At 39.3% G+C, this 20,396-nt stretch overlaps 2 protein-coding genes across 2 annotated transcripts in view; both read left to right on the top strand.

Moving 5' to 3' along the window:
• Positions 1–6,426, top strand: part of prkd2 (protein kinase D2) — a 38,994-nt gene extending 32,568 nt beyond the window's left edge. Inside the window, exons 14-19 of the mRNA XM_083886737.1 lie at positions 499–605; positions 1,912–2,073; positions 2,294–2,392; positions 3,483–3,750; positions 4,257–4,342; positions 5,191–6,426. Coding sequence (XP_083742863.1) covers positions 499–605; positions 1,912–2,073; positions 2,294–2,392; positions 3,483–3,750; positions 4,257–4,342; positions 5,191–5,415 — 947 coding nt within the window. The 3' untranslated portion in view covers positions 5,416–6,426. The remainder of the gene's footprint in view (positions 1–498; positions 606–1,911; positions 2,074–2,293; positions 2,393–3,482; positions 3,751–4,256; positions 4,343–5,190) is intronic.
• Positions 6,427–13,992: 7,566 nt separating this feature from the next.
• Positions 13,993–17,952, top strand: gpr184 (G protein-coupled receptor 184). Its single transcript, XM_083886452.1, has 2 exons — positions 13,993–14,146; positions 16,481–17,952. Exon 2 carries the CDS (start codon positions 16,527–16,529, stop codon positions 17,565–17,567), a length of 1,041 nt encoding a protein of 346 aa, XP_083742578.1. The 5' UTR covers positions 13,993–14,146; positions 16,481–16,526; the 3' UTR covers positions 17,568–17,952.
• Positions 17,953–20,396: the final 2,444 nt, after the last annotated feature.

Below are 20,396 nucleotides of genomic sequence, written 5' to 3' on the forward strand. Positions count from 1 at the left end.
AGTCACACTTTTATTCATCAAAAGAGTTGCAAAATGAATAGAAAATATTGTCAAGACATTGACAAGATTAGGAATAATGATTTTTATTCAAAATAATAATTTTGCCCTTTTGTCAAAGAACCAGCAAAACTGTTTTCAGCTGTGCTAACGTCATTGCACAAGGGTTTTCTAATCATCCAATAGCCCTCTAACAAGATTAGCAAACACAATGTACCATTAGAACACTGGAAATGGGCCTCTATACATTTATGTACATATTCCATTAAAAACCAGACGTTTGCAGCTAGAATAGTCGTTTACCACATTAACAATGTATAGAGTGTATTTCTGATTCATTTATTGTTATATTCATTGAAAAAAGTGCTTTTCCTTCAAAAATAAGGACATTTCTAAGTGACCCTAAACTTTTGAACAGTATTGTATGTTGGATGTCAAAAGGTTCTGTTCACAACCACAGATGTTTACTCACTCGCACCTTTTATTTTTCGTCTTCATCAGGGAAGCACAGGAAGACTGGGAGGGACGTAGCGGTCAAAGTCATTGACAAGCTTCGCTTTCCCACCAAGCAGGAGAGCCAGTTGAGGAATGAGGTGGCCATACTGCAGGTAAACACACACATACACTGTACACCTCAGTAACAGCTGTCATTCACCACGATTCGGGTATCTGTTGTGATGTCATTGTAAATGACTCATTCGGGGCTTTGAGTTTCAGTAATTTTTCACAGCTCATAATAAACAAATGGTTTCACGTTTCATTTCTGAGGAACAGACGGTTCAGTATTTGATGAAACCGGTTTATATTTAAAAGGAAATTCCCCCACACTTTTTTCCTTCTTGGTTCTGAGTTTTTTCACAAACACAGAAGCATCAACACACTGAGATATGATCATGTGAACTCAGGCTAACAAAAGCCACATTTCCTGTCCCCTTTAACATAACAGGTAACTGACAACAAGCAGAACAATTGACCTGTCCTCACTCACTCCCTGTTAGATTTTAGACTTCTACCACATACATGTATATGTGCGTATATATATATTCATTTATGAGAAAAAGGACACTGAAATAAAGTGATGTATTGTAACTGAGTGAATGTGTCTGCGGTTGATACCTGGTCATGACTGCTAGGAAATTTTTTTTTGGTCGAGCATGACGGCTGTTATGAATGGGGAATAATTCTACCACATTTTTTCGACTGAGCAACAGTTGACAGAAAGAGGAAGTTCCAACTCATATCTCGTTTTCTACTTGAATATCCAGAACTATAATCTACACAAACAACCTAACAAATAGGTAACATGGTCTCATTTAAACTAGAGTTTAAACTTTAAACTCTATTCATCATTTATTAAGTAAAGGAGTAGAACTCGCCGTCTCGTATAAAAGGCTTATTGTCATGTTACAAAACACAACCTCTGATAATAATTCAATGTAGTAATAATCAGAAATATTCTATTCAGTTTCTCTCAATTGTTCCCATTGATATGAATTGTGCTCACTGGACCTTTTATTAATCGCACGTCCAGCAGATGGCGTCAGAGGTACGGTTCTCTGTCTCTTTGCTGTACTTATTTAACTATATTTATGTGAGACACAAAAGGTACTGGCACACTCACCGGGTTGTCGCGTGAAAAGCGCTGTGATGACATTAGGTAGAGTTAATGTCATGAAACCCAGTTGTTTTTTTTGGTTTTCCCCTCTCTGTATGTCACACGTTGCCCATTGTGGTTTTGCCATGTCTGCTGACATGGTCTGTTTCTGTGGCTTTCTTGTTCCTCTACTCTGCTCTTTCCTTTCTAGCCCTGTCCTCTTCACTTCTATTTTTTATCACACATTTCTTTGTTGTTGCACTCAAAGTTCTTTGTTGTTGTTGTTTTCTCTTTCTTTGACCTCCTCTTTTGTCCCTCAGAGTTTACGTCACCTCGGCATTGTGAACCTGGAGTGCATGTTTGAGACCCCAGAGAAAGTGTTTGTGGTGATGGAGAAGCTGCATGGTGACATGCTGGAGATGATCCTCTCCAGTGAGAAAGGCAGACTGCCTGAGAGGCTCACCAAGTTCCTCATTACACAGGTGTGTATGCACCACTGCACAGAGAGGATTTTTGTGTGCAGGAGGAGTACATATGCTGTGACACCAAGTCGTTGCTGCATGCGTAAGAGACACCTGCTTATCACGAGCAGGGACGTTGTTACGCTGCATGCTTCGTGTGGTCTACCTATTTGAGCGCTACGGCTTACATCATGGTGTGTTACGCCTTGCTAATTCGTATCCTGTTTTTGTGGTTGTGCAGATTCTTGCAGCGCTCAGACACCTTCACTTTAAAAACATCGTTCACTGTGACCTAAAACCAGAGAATGTGCTGCTTGCCTCAGCTGATCCCTTCCCACAGGTAAACGGTATATGCGCACACACACACACACGGCACACACTGGAGCCCATTCTCCTCTTTACTACTCTTTTTAAGCACCAGCTTTCAATCAAATAGTCAAACTACTCATTCAAATCCAGACTGTTATTTTATTATCCATATTTTCGGAAATAGAAACATTGTTTACCGTAACTGTAGATGGAAACGGGGAATTATTTTTGTTTTTTAATCCCCTACATTTGCTGTTATGATGGAGTAGTGACATAAGCATGTTACTGAAAAAGTCACCAATTAAAGACAAACCTACAAATTAGTGCTGACAAAATAAAATATGTAAACCCATCACTCACCTGTCCTCAACATTCACCTGTCCTCAACATTCACCTGTCGTCATCATCCATCTGTCCTCATCATAATCCTGTCTTCAACATTCACCTGTCCTCATTCATCTGTCCTCATTTACCTGTCCTCAACATTCACCGGTCTTCATCATCCGTCTGTCCTCATCATAATCCTGTCTTCAACATTCACCTGTCCTCACTCACCTGTCCTCAACATTCACCTGTCCTCATCATTCACCTGTCCTCAACATTCACCTGTCCTCAACATCCAACATTCACCTGTCCCCAACATTTAACTTTCACCTGTCCTCAACATCCAACATTCACCTGTCCTCAACCTCCAACATTCACCTGTCCTCAACATCCAACATTCACCTGTCCCCAACATCCAACATTCACCTGTCCTCAACATCCAACATTCACCTGTCCTCAACATCCAACATTCACCTGTCCTCAATATTCAACATTCACCTGTCCTCAACATCCAACATTCACCTGTCCCGAACATTCAACATTCACCTGTCCTCAACATCCAACATTCACCTGTCCCCAACATTCAACATTCACCTGTCCTCAACATCCAACATTCACCTGTCCTCAACATTCACCTGTTCTCATCCTTCATTTGTCCTCAACATTCACCTGTCCTCAACATTCACTTGTCCTCAACATTCACCTGTCCTCAACTCTGAAAAAATACCTCTCCATGGTTCTGTCATATCAGCACTTTCATTACATGCCTAACTTATCAGACGTTTTCTCTCTCTCAGGTGAAGTTGTGCGACTTTGGATTTGCCCGAATCATCGGCGAGAAGTCTTTCCGTCGATCGGTCGTTGGCACCCCCGCATACCTGGCCCCGGAGGTTCTGCTGAACCAGGGCTATAACCGCTCGCTGGACATGTGGTCAGTCGGCGTCATTATGTACGTCAGCCTGAGTGGGACGTTTCCCTTTAATGAGGATGAAGATATCAAAGACCAGATCCACAATGCAGCCTTTATGTACCCTCCCAACCCCTGGAAACAGATCTCTAGTGATGGTAAATAAAAAATATTTTTATATCTCACAATAACATATGGATCGAAAGAGCATTAGGCCTAGATTCAAGAAAAAGTCAGAATTCTGAGATAAAGGTCATTCTGTCTTTACTATCAGAATTCTGGGGAAAGATTTAAGATTAAAGAAATAGAATTCTGAGATTAAAGTCAGAAAAAAGTTACTTTAATCTCTTTTTTTAATTTTTTTTTTTTTATTTCATTTAATTTCCTTTTTACCTGCGGCCCTTAACCTCTTCCATAAAATAATTAATTCACCAATTCAAAAATGATGTTAGGTGTTCCAGATAATGCCTGTAAGTTATGCACAAATGTGCAAATGTCTACATCATTATGGTCCAGGCAGACATGGTTCATGTGTTGCATTGCATCTCAGGCACACATACTATTTATTATGCAGGCGCAGTGTCGTTCACATGCAACTAATAATAACTGTGTGCTCTGCTCCCCTGGCGGTCGTGTCTTCATCTTTATACGTTTGTGTTTCCAGCAACTGACTTGATCAACAATCTGCTTCAAGTGAAGATGAGGAAACGTTACAGCGTGGACAAGAGTCTCAGCCATGTTTATTTACAGGTATGGTCTTCATAGCAAATCAATACTTCTACACTCAAACATGCACTGTTTTATACTTTTATGTAACGCTATGAAACATTTTGATCATGTGGCTGCTGTTGGCTGTTGTTAGTAATTTGTTTTTATAATATTTTAGAGGAAGCAGAGGTGCAGACAGGTACAGCGTAAAAACATTGTTCAGTCGGTGATTGGGTTCATTCAAAACACATTTATCAAGTTATATGAAGACAGCTTGCTGACTTTATTTTGAAGTAATATTTTTCAGTGCAGGCAGGTCAGTGAGTGAGTGTTTATCACCGTTTAGTTTATTTATGTTTGTCAGGACTAGGAGAGGATCTCAACAAATAAGAAATAGAGTGTTTTAGCCATCACTTTCTCTTGTCTTATCTTTTTTGAAAAAAATTATTGAAAAAAAAATGTGAAAAACAATTTTGAAAAGAAAATTAGAACATTTTTTTGGAAAAAATAATTGAAAAACTTTTTTGAAAAAAAAATTTTGATCCAAAATTTGAGAAAAAATCATACTATACTATGTAAAAAATTTTTTTATTTTTTTTTGACAAATTGAGTATAGCATGTTATAGCTACCTAAGGAAGTTATTTCAATGAAAACAAAGTGAGGACCGGCCAAAATGTCCTCACTTTGTAAAAATGACCTCACTTTTTTGGTTAAAAACCCTCACTGGTCCTCAGTATGCGGCAAGTACAAGAACACACACACACACACACACACACACACACACACACACACACACTCAAATGAGTTGCACCACAAACGCATAACTTTGATTCATTTGATTCAGAGCTTCTAAAACCTGCAAGTTTATTTGTGGCTCTCATCTCCTCAGGACTATCAGACGTGGCTCGACCTGCGGGAACTGGAGACCAAACTCGGCGAGCGCTACATCACCCACGAGAGCGACGACAGCCGCTGGCAGATGTTTGCCCACGAACACACTCTGCCGTACCCCGCTCACCTCGTGCCTCCTCCTCCCGCGCCGGGCTCTGACGACGAGGAGGTCGGGGAGGACGCAGACGTGCAAGGCCTCACCGAGAGGGTCAGCATCCTCTGACCAGAGAGGCAGGAAGGCAGGCGAGGAATTAGGACAGAAGGGAGAAGGGAGAATTGACATTGTCAACTTGAAGGAGACGTGAATTGCAAAGCGTGGTTTGAGCTCAGGAACAGCAGCTGTTTTAGACTGACACATCACTCTGCTGTGGGCCAGCACTCGGTCTCATAGCAATTAAATCCTATCTCTCACCTCTACACTGAGTTCTTCAAAACTTCCCTCTAATCGTTGCCGTGACAGTGAGTGACTCACTGCTGCTGTGACCACGGCCCTTTATTTCTATCTTCTTCAAAAGTTGGACTCTTTCATATTGAAACCTGCTCAACTCAGTTTCAAAGGGCAAAGTCAGAGGGGGCAGTGTTATGCTGGAATTTGATCATTTTTCCTCACAAATGTTAAGTGAAAAACTTAAAAACAAACGTTCTTCTCATCACAAATTGCTTCTTTCAACGTGAAGCAGGAAACACCGTTTTTGCCACAAGGGAATATTTTTTTTTTGATTGTATTTTTCTAAACAAACTGGAGTTTATATTTTAAAATGAAACTGCCTCCAATTAAACTGAAGTATCATTTGCATATTTGCTTCCCTCAGTTGGTCTGACTGGACTTGCACTCCCTTTTCAGTGGTTGAGCACTTTATTGTGACAAAATACATCCTCTGTGCTGGTAATTACTAAAGTGCCGACATCATTGGAGTCAAAGCCATTTGTATTCACAAATGCATTCCCGCTTAAAACTGGAACTATTGATCTGGCGACAGCAAATCCAGCCTTAATTACCACTCGAAATTTGAACCACGAATGAGAAAGTATACAGTATGTGATTAAAGGAGGCATTGTGGGTTTAAATGAACTAAAAGCCCTAGGGTTGTTTATTTCCCCCTGCATGACAGCTTGTAACGGTCATGGAAGATGTTTGGACTGTATTCACAAAGCTTCGGCCTCAGTAGATGCTCCCGCTCTACTTAAACCATGGAACATTGCAGATTATTGTCAGTGATGAGACTGAGGTGGATTTTGAAGAGTTAGTGTGGTTGAGTTGTTGGCTCCCTGTTGTCACGCTCATGTTGCATGTTTCTATGAAGTAGATTCATTTAGATACAATATGAAACATACTGTAGTTATGATGGTTTATTATACACATGTGTAACCTGAACTTAATGTAGTTGTCAAATATGTTTAGACAAGTCGAAGGATGATCCGATCCTTTGTATCATATAATACAAACTTTGAACAATATTTCTTTGACTTGGAAGTTTTACTTTTTTCGTTTTCATGTGTATATACATACATATATAATATATATGTATGTATATATACATGATACATATATACATATATATACACATACATACATATACATATTATGTATATGTATGTATGTGTATATATATGTATATGTATGCATATGTACATATATGTGTATATGGGTATGTATATGGATATGTTGTATGTGTATATGTATATGTATGTGTGTATATATATATGTATGTATACATACATATTTACGTATATATATATACACATATATATATATACGTATATGTATATATATATAGATATATATATCTATATATATATATACGTATATGTATATATATATAGATATATATATCTATAGATGTATATATCTATATATATATATATATACGTATATGTGTATATATATATATATACGTACACACATATATATACAGAGGTGGAAAGAGTACGGAAATACTCTACTCAAGTAAAAATACAGTGAACTCGAGTGAAAATAAAGGTTTAAATACCACTATTTTGATTACATTACTCACATTTAAGTAAAAGTACTGGTGCTCAAGTTAAAGTTAGAAAGTAGGTTGTTGAAAAAGTTATTGTGATTTTTATTGTTTTCCAGAAAATAATTCTAATTAAAGTGATTTAAAAAATAGTCAAGTGCAGCACTTCCAAAAAAACATACTTAAGTAAAGGGAAAATTACAAATTAAAAAAATTACTTTGAATAATACACAAAAAATACATAATTACAGCAACGTGACTAAACATAATTCATTACTTTCCACCTGTGTGTGTGTGTGTGTGTAAATATATATATGTGTGTCAGCCAATCAGCATTTTGTCAGTAAGGCATTTAAAGGGCAATGATTGCCTGTGTTCATTCAGTGGAAAAGACTCACTTCTCACAGAACAAGCACCACTTGCTGCAGAAATGAACAACTGTTCTACTCACACTCTGACAGACAGACAGACATTTACCTTTATGGGGAAAAGACAGATTATCCTACATGTGTGCACTGTCATTTCTGATTAAACGTTCTTAAAATGGTATGCTGTCATAACGTTTCAAGGATACGCTCACTCTCAACAATTAACTGTGAGTTATAATATAATGAGAATACACACACATAATATTAAAAGGTGTCAGGGGACAAAGGGTTTGTTGCACATAATATGCAATATTATTGCTCCTTTACAGACTGAGTGGCACTTATGAGGAGCATGTGGCTATGGTGGTGAAGAGTGATTTTTTTTTATTTTTCTGTTCTTTCCATTCTGTGATGAGGGGGCACTTCAACTCGCTGCTCTGGTGAAAGTGCACTCGTGTTCCTCCTACTCTACATCCATCGCCATTGCCAAACAATGTGATATATGCGCTCTCTCTGTGTCAATGCATGTCATTTTTATATTTCAAGTGCAGGCACGGCTTGGTCACGTCCAATCAGCTGCATTTCTTCAGGGTTTAATAACGTCTTTGTGCCTCGCACGGAACCAGCAAAAAGCAATGCTTATCTAAATGACCAGAGGGAGAGGAGAGTAACTGGATAAAGCCATACGTTTACACTGTGTCTGGTCTTGGAGTGACAACCTTGGGAGGTGCCTCCTAATTTGAAATATAGCACAATTGTCCGTTGTGGTGTTTTTGCTTGAAGCGGCTGCCTCGGACTGCGGCGTCTGCAGTCTTGTCGAGTCACTCTGCGAATTAGAACAATCTTGTCAGATCAAAACCCCGATCGTTAACCACCACAACTGCCATTTTGTTTCACTTCCATCAACCCCTCACTCTCATTTATCCGTCCACTTTTGGATTTGCTGCAGGAACCTGAGGGTTGTTGCAAAGACCAAACACTCAAAGTATGAGCTGTGGTGTTGCAGGATGGAATATCATGCACATTTCAACACAAACTATTTTCACTTCAGCATCATTTGTGTCGAGACGTGTGAGAAATAAAATGTTTTTGCAGTTTCTTTTTCCAGATTACAGACCTCAAAAGAGCCACCGATGACTCTCATCACGTCGTGTTTTCATCCAGAGTTTTGTCATCTAAACCTTGGAGACCTCCCACTGCTCATTTCTGACAGCTTCAGTGGAGTGTGCAGTGATGAGGTCTGTAGCTTTGTTTGAGATTGAGACTGAACACACGCACGCACGCACACTATGCCAATTTATTACCGCCAGCATAAGACAAACTGTTTTGTCTCGGGGATGTTGCTTTAGAGATCTGTATTAATAAAGTCGGTCGGGAGAAAACGCTCTTTTCCTCCAAACTGAATTACTGTGTTCTCGAGAGGTTATCATGCAAGTTTTCTCCCCCCCTCAGCTGAACCGATCACCACAAACAGCAGATGATGATGTTTTTGCACGGACGCTGAAACCTCGGCTCTCTAATTGTGTGACATGAACATTTTCTCTCTGACTGCTCTTCTCTCTTCAGCTGCTGTGACTGCAGAACCTGTGACCTGCAGTTTCCCCATCGAGCAAACAAAAATGCCTCAGCGGTCAGCAGCAGCTGCTGAGTTCACCCTCACATTAAGGCCAAGTGCAAGGGTATGGAATGCTAATACTAAAAGTTTGTTGTTAAATAGAGACACCACAACAAAACACAAAAGCAGTTACTATTAAAGGGGACATATTATGCAAAATCAACTTTTTAATCATTTAAATCCTCATATTTGGGATTCTGGAGGTCCTATCAGTCGACAAAGGGTGAAAAAAGATGACTCAGACTGAGGAGGACCACAAAAACATGACTAAGAACAGGAGAAAATGCAATGTTGAATTGTGTGGCGAGGGCAACGGTATACGAAGTCTGTGGAGTCTGTGAAAAGTTCTATTCTTGGCTCCACAGTGCAGCACAGAGTTCTACACAAACTTCCAGCGTCAGAGGATGTATCTGTCCAGTGGATACATGTTATATATGAGGGCAATGTGCCTGCTAGAGCCTGCAAATGATCACTTTTCCAAATCTCCCAGTAGCCTCTGTGGCTGATGTCATATCCTGCCCCTTAAGTTTTGTTTTAAGGTGGACCTAAAGAGATGATACTAAACAGAGTGTTCTGAACTGGGCTGTTTTGGCAGGGTGATTGAACTGCTGTGGTGTATGTATTATGTATTATACACTTATTTGTTTGTTGAGTGGCACCTGGGCCTTTCTACTCTGAAAAACAAATGCTAGCAGGAACACTTTGTAGCAATAAATTTGATTTAGTTATGCAAAATATTATTCAAAGAACAAAAACACTTTCACAATATTATATTTGAAAATGTCAGCACACGTCACACTCCTTGAAGGTGCTTTCCTCCTGAAGAGGAAAAGTTGGTCACGTCACTGTGACTCATGGCCTTGTAATGTGAAACCAAACATGACGTGAACAGATAAGGAAGAGAAGTGTATGGTGTCTGGACTACCTGGTAATAATCATTTAAATTATTGTAATTACTGCAAAGTTAATGGCAAATCAAGTACAGTATTTGAATCAGAATAGAATATAGAATAGATAGATAGATAGATAGATAGATAGATAGATAGATAGATAGATAGATAGATAGATAGATAGATAGATAGATAGATAGATGGATAGATAGATAGATAGATAGATAGCAAAGTCTTCTTTTAGCTAACTTTAAGCTAATAGATAGCTAGATAGCAATGTCTTCTCTTAGCTAACTTTAAGCTAATAGATATATAGTTAGATATGGGACCGTACCTATGTTCCCCGGGTCCTATGTTCCCCGCTTTGTATGTGACCGGGGAACATAGGACCCTTTCTCTAACCCTAATCCTAACCCTACCCTTTTTCAAAAAAAGGGTCCTATGTTCCCCTGTCACATACAAAGTGGACCTTTTTTGGGAAAAACGGGGAACATAGGACCCGGGGAACATAGGTACGACCCCGTTAGATATATAGCAATGTCTTCTCTTAGCTAGCAATGTCTTCTTTTAGCTAAATTTAAGCTAATAGATAGATAGATAGCAAAGTCTTCTTTTAGCTAACTTTAAGCTAATAGATAGATAGATAGCAATGTCTTCTCTTAGCTAACTTTAAGCTAATAGAGTTAGATATATAGCAATGTCTTCTCTTAGCTAGCAATGTCTTCTTTTAGCTAAATTTAAGCTAATAGATCGATAGATAGATAGATAGATAGATAGATAGATAGATAGATAGATAGATAGATAGATAGATAGCAATGTCGTCTCTTAGCTAGCAATGTCTTTTAGCTAACTTTAAGCTGATAGATAGATAGATAGATAGATAGATAGATAGATAGATAGATAGATAGATAGATAGATAGATAGATAGATAGATAGATAGATAGATTGAACACGTGCAACATTTACAATAACAACACATTTACATCTCATCACATGTTTAAAAAGGAATAGGCAGACGTATAAAGTTATATGTACCAACCCCATTCCTTTTACACACAACTCACAAACTACTTTATCCCATCGCCAAATATTTACATATTTACAATATTTTATATAATATTTATATAATAATTTATTTATTACTCAGTACAACACAAGAACATTTCTGGCTTTAAACACTTAAAACATTTCCATTACCATCCTGGATTGAACTGCCGTTCTGTCCTGGCACACTGCATTTTCTTTAAAATGAAAAATTTCCCTCTTAAATGATCTCCCCCCTTGTCTATCTGAGTATATAAAAGTAATGAACAATATAATGTGTATAGTGCTTTCTGATTGAGAATATGTCTTGTTTTCCCCCAGGACGGCGGTGCTCCTGTGCCAATGTGTGGTTTCCAACAGATGTTGTGGTCTAGGATCAGGCCAAGGACTTTAATTTCATTTACTCTTTCTATGTTTACATTATCAATACTAATAGTTTTAGTTTTATATTTCGCTTGTGTTTTCCTAACGACGTTACATTTGTTTTGTTTTAATTCAAGGACAACGAAGATGGAGTCGCCGCTGGATCCGTTATTTGGACTTGGATGCAATCTCACTTTCGGAAATCGCTTTGCTCTTTTCTGACAAAGGTAAAGATGTTGCCACCAATTAAGTGTTTAATTGTTCATTGGAAAAAATGTGAGCACAAAAAGGAAGCATGTAACAGTGACATAGTACGACAGCATATACTGCAGGGCTGGCTTGACCTCCACATGTATTGTTTGCACAGTGCAGTGCTGTATGTTTATCATCCTAAAGCACTTCTGCTTCCTGTTCCACTCATGCACTTGTGTTGTCATTATGCTATGGAACAGAGTCTCCTTTAAGGTTTGATGGTGTAAACGACACGGTGCAACGTCAGTATGTCTTTGCAGTAATTGCCTCCAAAGGTCAGCTGCCTCGAAAAACAGCGTCAATAAGCAGGGGTCTTTTGAAAGTCTCTCTTTTCATGTAATAGTTTTATTTGTTTTGCCGCTCAGATGGGAAACTCTGACTGAACACAAAAAAAATCTGCTCTTTTGACTCATACTGTTTCCAGACAGTAGAAGCAAATGTAATACATTCCATAAAGTTAGACACCTTGGCTTCTGAATACTTGAGAAAAGTAAAAAATTTACAGTTTCAACACGTCATAGACTCACTTTTACTGAGCTGTCAGAGAAAATACAGGTAACCACATTTTGAGCCCGCCCCACTTCTGCGGTTGACGATACAAAGAAACACTGACACACACAAAAAAAACCCACTTTCCTCTTTCTAATCTTGTTCTCCTTTCACTGCTGTCAGTGTAGCCGGCCTCAGGTACACATTCTTACGCAAAGGAAAAAAACACGCAGCATCTCCAGCTGCGTGTAAATATTTATTCAGCACATTAACAGAGAGATTGCAGACTCACAGTTTGTTTTTATAAACATGGAAAGAGCCATGGACACTGTTCTGCTAAAGGGTTTTCTTATTTTTTCCGAAAGACCACACGGTTCATAAGCGGTGCCTGGCACAGAGCTCGGCTCAATACATGAGAAAATCCATCTCAGCTCACTGCTTAACCTCTTATGAATAAAGGATGCACTTCATTCAAGTCATGATGACTGTGATCTGAAAGACGATGCAAGGCGAAAGATTTGTGAAGGATGAGAATGTAGCGTCAGAATAACGATTTACATTTGCTCAGTTTTAATGTGAAAAGACGTGATCGATTAAAAAGAAAAAGCAAAATGAGGAGATTAAGCCTCGGTTAGTGAATTTCCTTCACATAAAAATCTGACATTCAGTTCGCTAACAATATGGTCATAGTTTTTGTTATTTGGAGTTAGCTAATAGCAATGGGAAATGTGTGTAGGACAAAAGGAAGGATGAATTTTCAATTTGATCAAAAATATCTCATTCTCTGGATACTACAACATGTTATTACTGTCGTATTATCTCCTTTTTAACATATTTGGTAACACTTTAGATTAGTGAACAAATATTCACCCTTAACTAGGTGCTTACTAACATGCATATAAGTAGCATACTAGCCCTTTATTAGTACATTTTAACCGTTTAAAGTACGCACGAAGAAAAAAACAAAGGAAAGAAAAAAAATGTATTTACATTTTTTATTATTTCGTTTTATGTACTGTACAATAACAACAATCAATATATACATATATATTACAGTATGTTAGATACAGGCCTCTACCAAACGGTTGAGACGTCTGTTCATAATAAACCTGGTTTGCATACTTCATAAAGTACAACATTCAGAACAAGTCACATTAAGGGTTAGTGAGTTCATTTTCTTGATGCATTTTTCAATGAGATATAGTGACTTAAAGTGTGGTCGACCATACGGTTGAGTAGTACCTCAAAGGGTTAAGCACATATTAACACCTTATGTAGGAAAAATCTTAATTCATGTCTTAATAGAGGTAGAATAAGGTTATGTAGAATAAGGTGTTGATACGTGCTTAATGATTACTAATAAAGGGCTAGTATGTGACTTATATATGTTAATAAGCACCAAGTTAATGGTGAATATGTGTTCCCTAATCTAAAGTGTGACCACATATTTATATAAGCTGGACATTGCGTTAGAAATAAGACTGTATAACCGTTGTCATTATATTACCTTGTTAATACTCTAAACCTCTTCAGGACTTTCACATCTGCAGATCTGTTCCATTACAGTACAGAGTTGTTTCCCCACCCCTGAAGCCTCGTCCTCTGTGCACATGTGCAGAGCCCAACCCTCCCTCCTCCTTCCTACATGTGTCTTTTCCGTTTTGTTGCACTTCATCTCACCCCTGCTCCACACGCCTTGCTGACATTTTAACTGTGCCTGTCAACGACTGATCATCTCACCCAAGGTTGTGTGTGTGTGTCGCTCAGGACTTCCTCTGAGAGCACCATGTGTTCCTCCCGTGGTGGCTTTGGCTGCGTGTCGGCAGCTCTGAAGGAGGCTCCTCTGACCCTCCTGGACTGAACTCTGATACAGCTCTGGAATGAGTGTGAAACTTTTCACCCAGTGGACAGCTTTCTTTTACCACCCAGACACACCTTTTACCAGAAACGACAGGTGAGGTCATTCTTGATTACAGTCCCAGTGTGTGTGTGTGTGTGTGTGCGAGATCTCTGAAAATTATACTAGACTTTAAACACGTCGGCAACAAAGAGGTTTTTCAAGCATTGTGTTATGTTTTACTTTATTTTGAAACTTTGTTGGCTGTATTTTTCCTTTTTTTCTTATTGGACTGCTGTCAAGGGTGAGAGATGACATGCTTAACGGTGTGAGTCAGTGTTGCAAAAATAATTAGGCTTCCATGTGGTGGTCACCAAAACAAATTCAAAGGTTCAGCACAGAACTCTCTTAGCGAGAAGAACTTTTTTTGGAAGTGCGGGCAAACTATGACACTTAACATGCAGCCTTGGTATTAGGGAGTGAATGCATAAAGCATTAAATCAAACATATTTCCATTTTGTTGGAATTAGTTTTTGGCACACACACTCACGAGCATGAGGTTTTGCTCTTTTACAGCCTCACTGGTGACAAGGCTGTACAATAACACAAAGGCTTAGTTCAGTTCATAATATTAACAAATACTGTCCATAATTGGCACGGATGGAAGATGGGACTGAAGCTTGGGCCTAGTAAAGTAGGCCTATATAAGGTTTGTGTGGTGAAATAAAAATGCTTTACATGGAAATGCAATACATGGAAAATTGATAAAACTCTTTAATCAGAGCATACAACAGAAATGAAAGTAGGCTTTTAAAAAAAAAAAACAAAAAAAAAAAAACTGCAGACATATGCAGATAGAATGACTAAATATTTTCGGTTAGTCATTTCAGCCAGACAGATGACTAAAGGATTTTTTAAACAAAACTTTCCACTGTAGTTTCCAAACCCACATTTTTGGGGGAAATTTCATGAATAAGCCATTAAATCAAAGCCATTTCCACATGCAGGCGCACATTAGCATTCACTGAAGATGCTCTGACTGTAAATGGCTTCTCCATTATTGAGTTTAGACAGGACAGCCTATCCCTGCCCCGACGTTAATGGCATTAGATGCTTCCTGAGCACATAAACGCACCAGAGTCTGGCCTGTGATAAAACAAACCGCCGTAAGAAAAACAATATCAGGAGATGTGATGGAGATACGGGACAAATGTTTAATTTCCTGTTGCTGAAAAGGTTCTGCGGACACTCTCAGGTAGAGACGGTAGAAGGATGTACAGGATGGTGCAGGAGGACGTCTGGTCACACATACAATGGAAATACCAACATGACACCAAAGCTTTCATATCATGAAAATTAAACCAGAAAGAAAGTACCTTTTCCAAGTCCTATAATAGTAAAGTAAAATCATTGAGTCAGTAATAAGAAAAACTGTTTTTTCTAATGTGGATATTGTAGAATATATCAAACTTCCTTCCTGAATGCATAATGTTCAAAAATCTGATGGCTCAGTCTGTACTTCAGGAGTCTAAGAGAACAGCTGGAGGTTTATTTTTAATTTAAACATGATGAGCTTTTCCTCTTAATTCACTGAAAGTGCTGTACAGTGAGCACTATAGGCCTCTTCTTCTGAGAGCCCTTCAGCTCATTTTTACTAAAGTATAGCAAGTATATATTGTAGGTTGCATCTAATCAGTCAGTTTTTCTTGTAGCCTTTTTCTTCTTTTTGGGCCTTTCTGTGCCATTTCATCCCTGCATAGAGAAGGCAGGGGTCACACCCACGTCTGTGTGATAGACCAGGTCTGAGATACACGATTTACCTCCTATAGTGCAAATAAGTTCACCAGACTCCTTTTCAAGACACAATATACAATTAAATGGTTGGGAGAGACTGTGGTTTATAATGCTCTGATAAACTGGACTCTGGTTGTATCAAGCACGGATTACTATAAAATGCAAATGCTCACTTTGCTGCTTCATGGTGGTGATGATGGTGCAGCCCCTGCCTGCCACAGTCTGACCACACAGAGCAATCATTGCAAATAATTTTATAGACTATTTGACAAAAAAAAAGTAGCAACATAATGTGAGCTGCTCCGGGGTTTGGGAGCAGTTGCTTCCACGTCTAATCTGATATCGTCATTAGCTCCTTAATGCTCGTAGTTTCAATGTTTTCCTCCACAGTGCAGTTGAAGCAATAAGGAGGCATGTTTTTCTTTTTTGGGCAATTTCAGTTGCTAATACAGTGCAAACTGTGCATCATCAGGGAGCTGATCTTTGCTTTTGCCTTCTCTAGAATCTCTAAAATTCAACAATGTGCTCAAACCTGAGAACTGCCTCGCATTCAGAAACAGCAGCCTCACCATTCTCCCTCAACCATGAAATGAAAATGGGGGATACAAAATGTTTTTTAACTGCACTATTGACACAACTTTCTTTTTATGATTGCAGGTGAATTTCAAACCAGGAAAAGCGGCAGAAACCAAAAAAAGGGGCAATGAACGCCACAATCACATCAGCGGTGACAACCGCCGCAAACTCAACGGTGTGCGTTAAAATCGGAGAGAGCGTCTTCAGTGACGTCCTGATGTCTGTTTACATCCTGGTCTTTATTTTTGGTTTGATCTTCAATGTGCTCACTCTGGGCCCGATCTGGCAACAGGTGCGGCGGCAAAACATCTTGGGAATCTTCCTGCTCAATCTGTCCATCTCCGACTTCCTTTACATATTCACCATGCCCCTCTGGATCAATTATTACCACCAGGATCACCATTGGCGTCTGGGTGCCGAGTCCTGCAGTGTAGCAGGCTTTTTCTACTACTCCAACATGTACATCAGCATCTACCTGCTCTGCTGTATCTCTGTGGATCGCTGCCTGGTGGTCACATTTCCACTCCGCTTTAGGACGCACCGCACATCACGCTACGCCTGGGCGCAGTGTGCCGGAGTTTACATTGTTGTGGTGGTGCTGCACATCATGGTGCTGATCTACGACAATCTCCAAGACGCCCACGATGACTTGAAAGGCCACGACCGTTGCTATGAGACCTACCCTATGGAGTGGACTGTTGCCTTATTCAACCTGATCCGAGTGGCCATCGGCTTCCTGCTGCCCCTGCTGGTGTTGACAGTGAGCTACTGGAGAGTGTTGGCTACCGTGGACCAGAGTCCTGGGCTGGGTGCCCAGGCCAAGCGGAAGGTCCGGCTTCTGTCCTTTGGCGTGATTGGCATCTTCTCAATATGCTTTGCTCCGTATCACATTCTCCTGCTCATACGCTCACTAGTCTTCTATTACAGTGTGGACACACTGCCTGATGGCTCCTACTGCCAGTTTGAGCAAACCATGCACTTCTTTTTCTCATGCACACTGGCACTGTCCAGTCTGAACTGTGTGGTGGACCCCGTGCTGTATGCGCTGGTCAGCAATGGAGTCCGGGAGGAGGCAAAACTGTTCTGGCAGAGGCAAAGAGGGACACAGGCAGAGAGCTCTGCTCTAGCTTCATCTAACAGAGGAAAGGCAAATCGCAATTTAATATGAAGCGTAAGCGGCACATAAGTGGACAAGTGCATCTCTGTGTGTCTCTGTGTGTGTGTGTGTGTGTGTGTGTGTGTGTGTGTGTGTGTGTGTGTGTGCATAATGCAACTACATGATTATGCATAAACCAAGGCTGTCAAATCTAGGTAAATCTGCATCTATGTCAGCCTGTAAGTAGCAAGGTTATACATTATCAGATAGCCTTTCAAAGGACCAAATTTCCACCTTTGTTCCATCCGTTTATTTTTCCTCTTTTCATACTTGTATCCTGCACAGTGTAGACGTGGAGTGTGGAAAACAACACGCATCTCCATCTTAAATTGGATTGTAATCCCACGTTCTGTGCTCCCAAGGGTTGGACAGCTGGAGCTGAAGAGTCCTTGTTTGTTTTTTTGGAGAATCAATACAAGGACGTCATGACCGCGATTATGCGACACTGGTACAAAGGAGGTACAAACTCGGACGCATGCCATGAAAAAAAAACGATTCAGCCGCATGAGCCACATGTCCTCGGCGTGTGACTGTCGGTGAAAACATGTTAACTTATCTCAATAAACAGTGTTTTGAACAGGTGTTGTGAAGGATCAATCTCACTGATGGCATTTCAAACATCTCTGCAGGGAACGAGGGGCTTATGAAATAGCAGACCCATGCGTCTGATGCCTTCTAATCTCTCTCTCTCTCTGTTTACATGACTGTAGTAGGCTATGATGACACTTTTCGGATCAAATGTGTCTTTATGAGGCCAATCAGCTCAGAGCCATTACCTTTAATGCAGAAGTCAGAAAGTACAGTTATACAACTCTGTCTTCTCCTGCTGCTGATATGATAAAATCCCAAAGACAAATGATGGAAAGTTGATGAAATTATCAACTTATTATCTAAAACATGCAAGGCAGGGGTCACCCGAGAACCAGGACTGGAAAACACTGTTCTGAAATGTTCTATAAAGCTGTAAAATAATGTTCCTTTCACTTTATTTGTCTTTTTCCTTGTATTTTCTTATACTTATAAAGTAATGGCCAGGTCACACTTCATTCTGCGTCCACAGAGAACGGCTTAAACATTTCCAAGCTCACGATTCCATTCTTGAGGGTCCACTTCAGTCGAGCATACTGTGCATGTGTAGCCCTATTCAGATGGGATTAGTATAACATGAAGAGGAGGTATATAGGTAAAGTAATTATTACTAGGGCTTCTCAGTCATTTTTGTCAGAATCAGTAAAGATTGCGGCAACTTTTACCTTGGGTAAAATGATTCCACACAATTACCCCAGGTAACACTAATCCCTTTCACCCTATGTCCGCTGAGATTGGCACCAGCGCCCCCCTGTGACCCACATGTGGAGGATGAACCGGTGAGTGGGTGCAAATACTAATCCCTTACGAATAGACCAGCAGGAAATGTGTCCGTAAATATTCTGTCATCATTCTGTTTACATGTAGTTTTATGCAGATTTTCAAGCATGAAGGAGCTTGAAAAAGGAATTCAAGTCCACACTAAGCAGTTGATATGACGAACACCATCCTGAACCCAAAGAAAGTCCAAAAAGCTCTTAAGTCACAGAACTTCTGACTGCTTCAGATAAGTGCCTGTAGATACAGACGCGCCGCGCTGTATCTACATGCAAAAAAAGTCAAAGTCAGTAGGTTTGCCAGTTAATATTAAAGGGGGAATATTGTGCAAAATCAACTTTTTTTTTTTTAATACTTATATTTGGGACTCTGGAGGCCCTATGAGTCGGCAAAGTGTGAAAAAAGATCACTCAGTCATGTTTTTGTGGTCCAAGTACAGGAGATGAAATGCACTTCCGCACTAATTGTGCACTGTAAATAATTTCTGTAAATTTACGGCATTATCACCCTGAACAAGGATCCGTTGAAAATATTTGCAAACCTTTTAAGGAATTATTTTTATGAATTTATGAAATTCAGGTAATTTGACACTGTGCACTTTGACAGTCAGCTAACTTTAGTCTCAAAAACAAAAAGTATCTCGGAATGACTTGAAATGTACCATCATAATAGTCGGCATTGCTCTGAACAAGGATCCATTGAAAATATTTGCAGATCTCTTAATGAATCATTTTCATGAATTTTTTTAATTCAGGAAATGATCCATTTTCCCTGATGCAATTTGACAGTCAGCTGACTTTCTTCTCAAAAACAAAAAGTATCTAGGAATGACTTGAAATGTATCATCATAATAGTCGGCATGGCCCTGAACAAGGATGTGTTGAAAATATTTGTAAACCTCTTAAGGAATAATTTTTTATGAATTTTTGAAATTCACAAAATTTACACTGCACTTTGACAGTGAGCTGACTTTAGTCTCAATAACAAAAAGTATCTCAGAATGACTTGAAATTTACCATCATAATAGTCGGCATTGCCCTAAACAAGGAGGCGTTGAAAATATTTGTAAACCTCTTAAGGAATAATGTTCATGAATTTTTGAAATTCAGGAAATGATCCATTTTCCCCGATGCACTTTGACAGTGAGCTGACTTTAGTCTCAAAAACAAAAAGTATCTCGGAATGACTTGAAATGTACCATCATAATAGTCGGCATTGCCCTGAACAAGGATCCGTTGAAAATATTTGCAGATCTCTTAATTAATCATTTTCATGAATTTTTGAAATTCAGGAAATGATCCATTTTCCCTGATGCAATTTGACAGTGAGCTGACTTTAGTCTCAAAAACAAAAAGTATCTCGGAATGACTTGAAATTCACCATCATAATAGTCGCCATCGCCCTGACCAAGGATCCGTTGAAAATATTTGCAAACCTCTTAAGAAATAATTTTTTATGAATTTTTGAAATTCACAA

This window comes from Microchirus variegatus (genome assembly GCF_963457635.1).
Source record: "Microchirus variegatus genome assembly, chromosome: 3".
Classification (NCBI taxonomy): Eukaryota; Metazoa; Chordata; class Actinopteri; order Pleuronectiformes; family Soleidae; genus Microchirus; species Microchirus variegatus.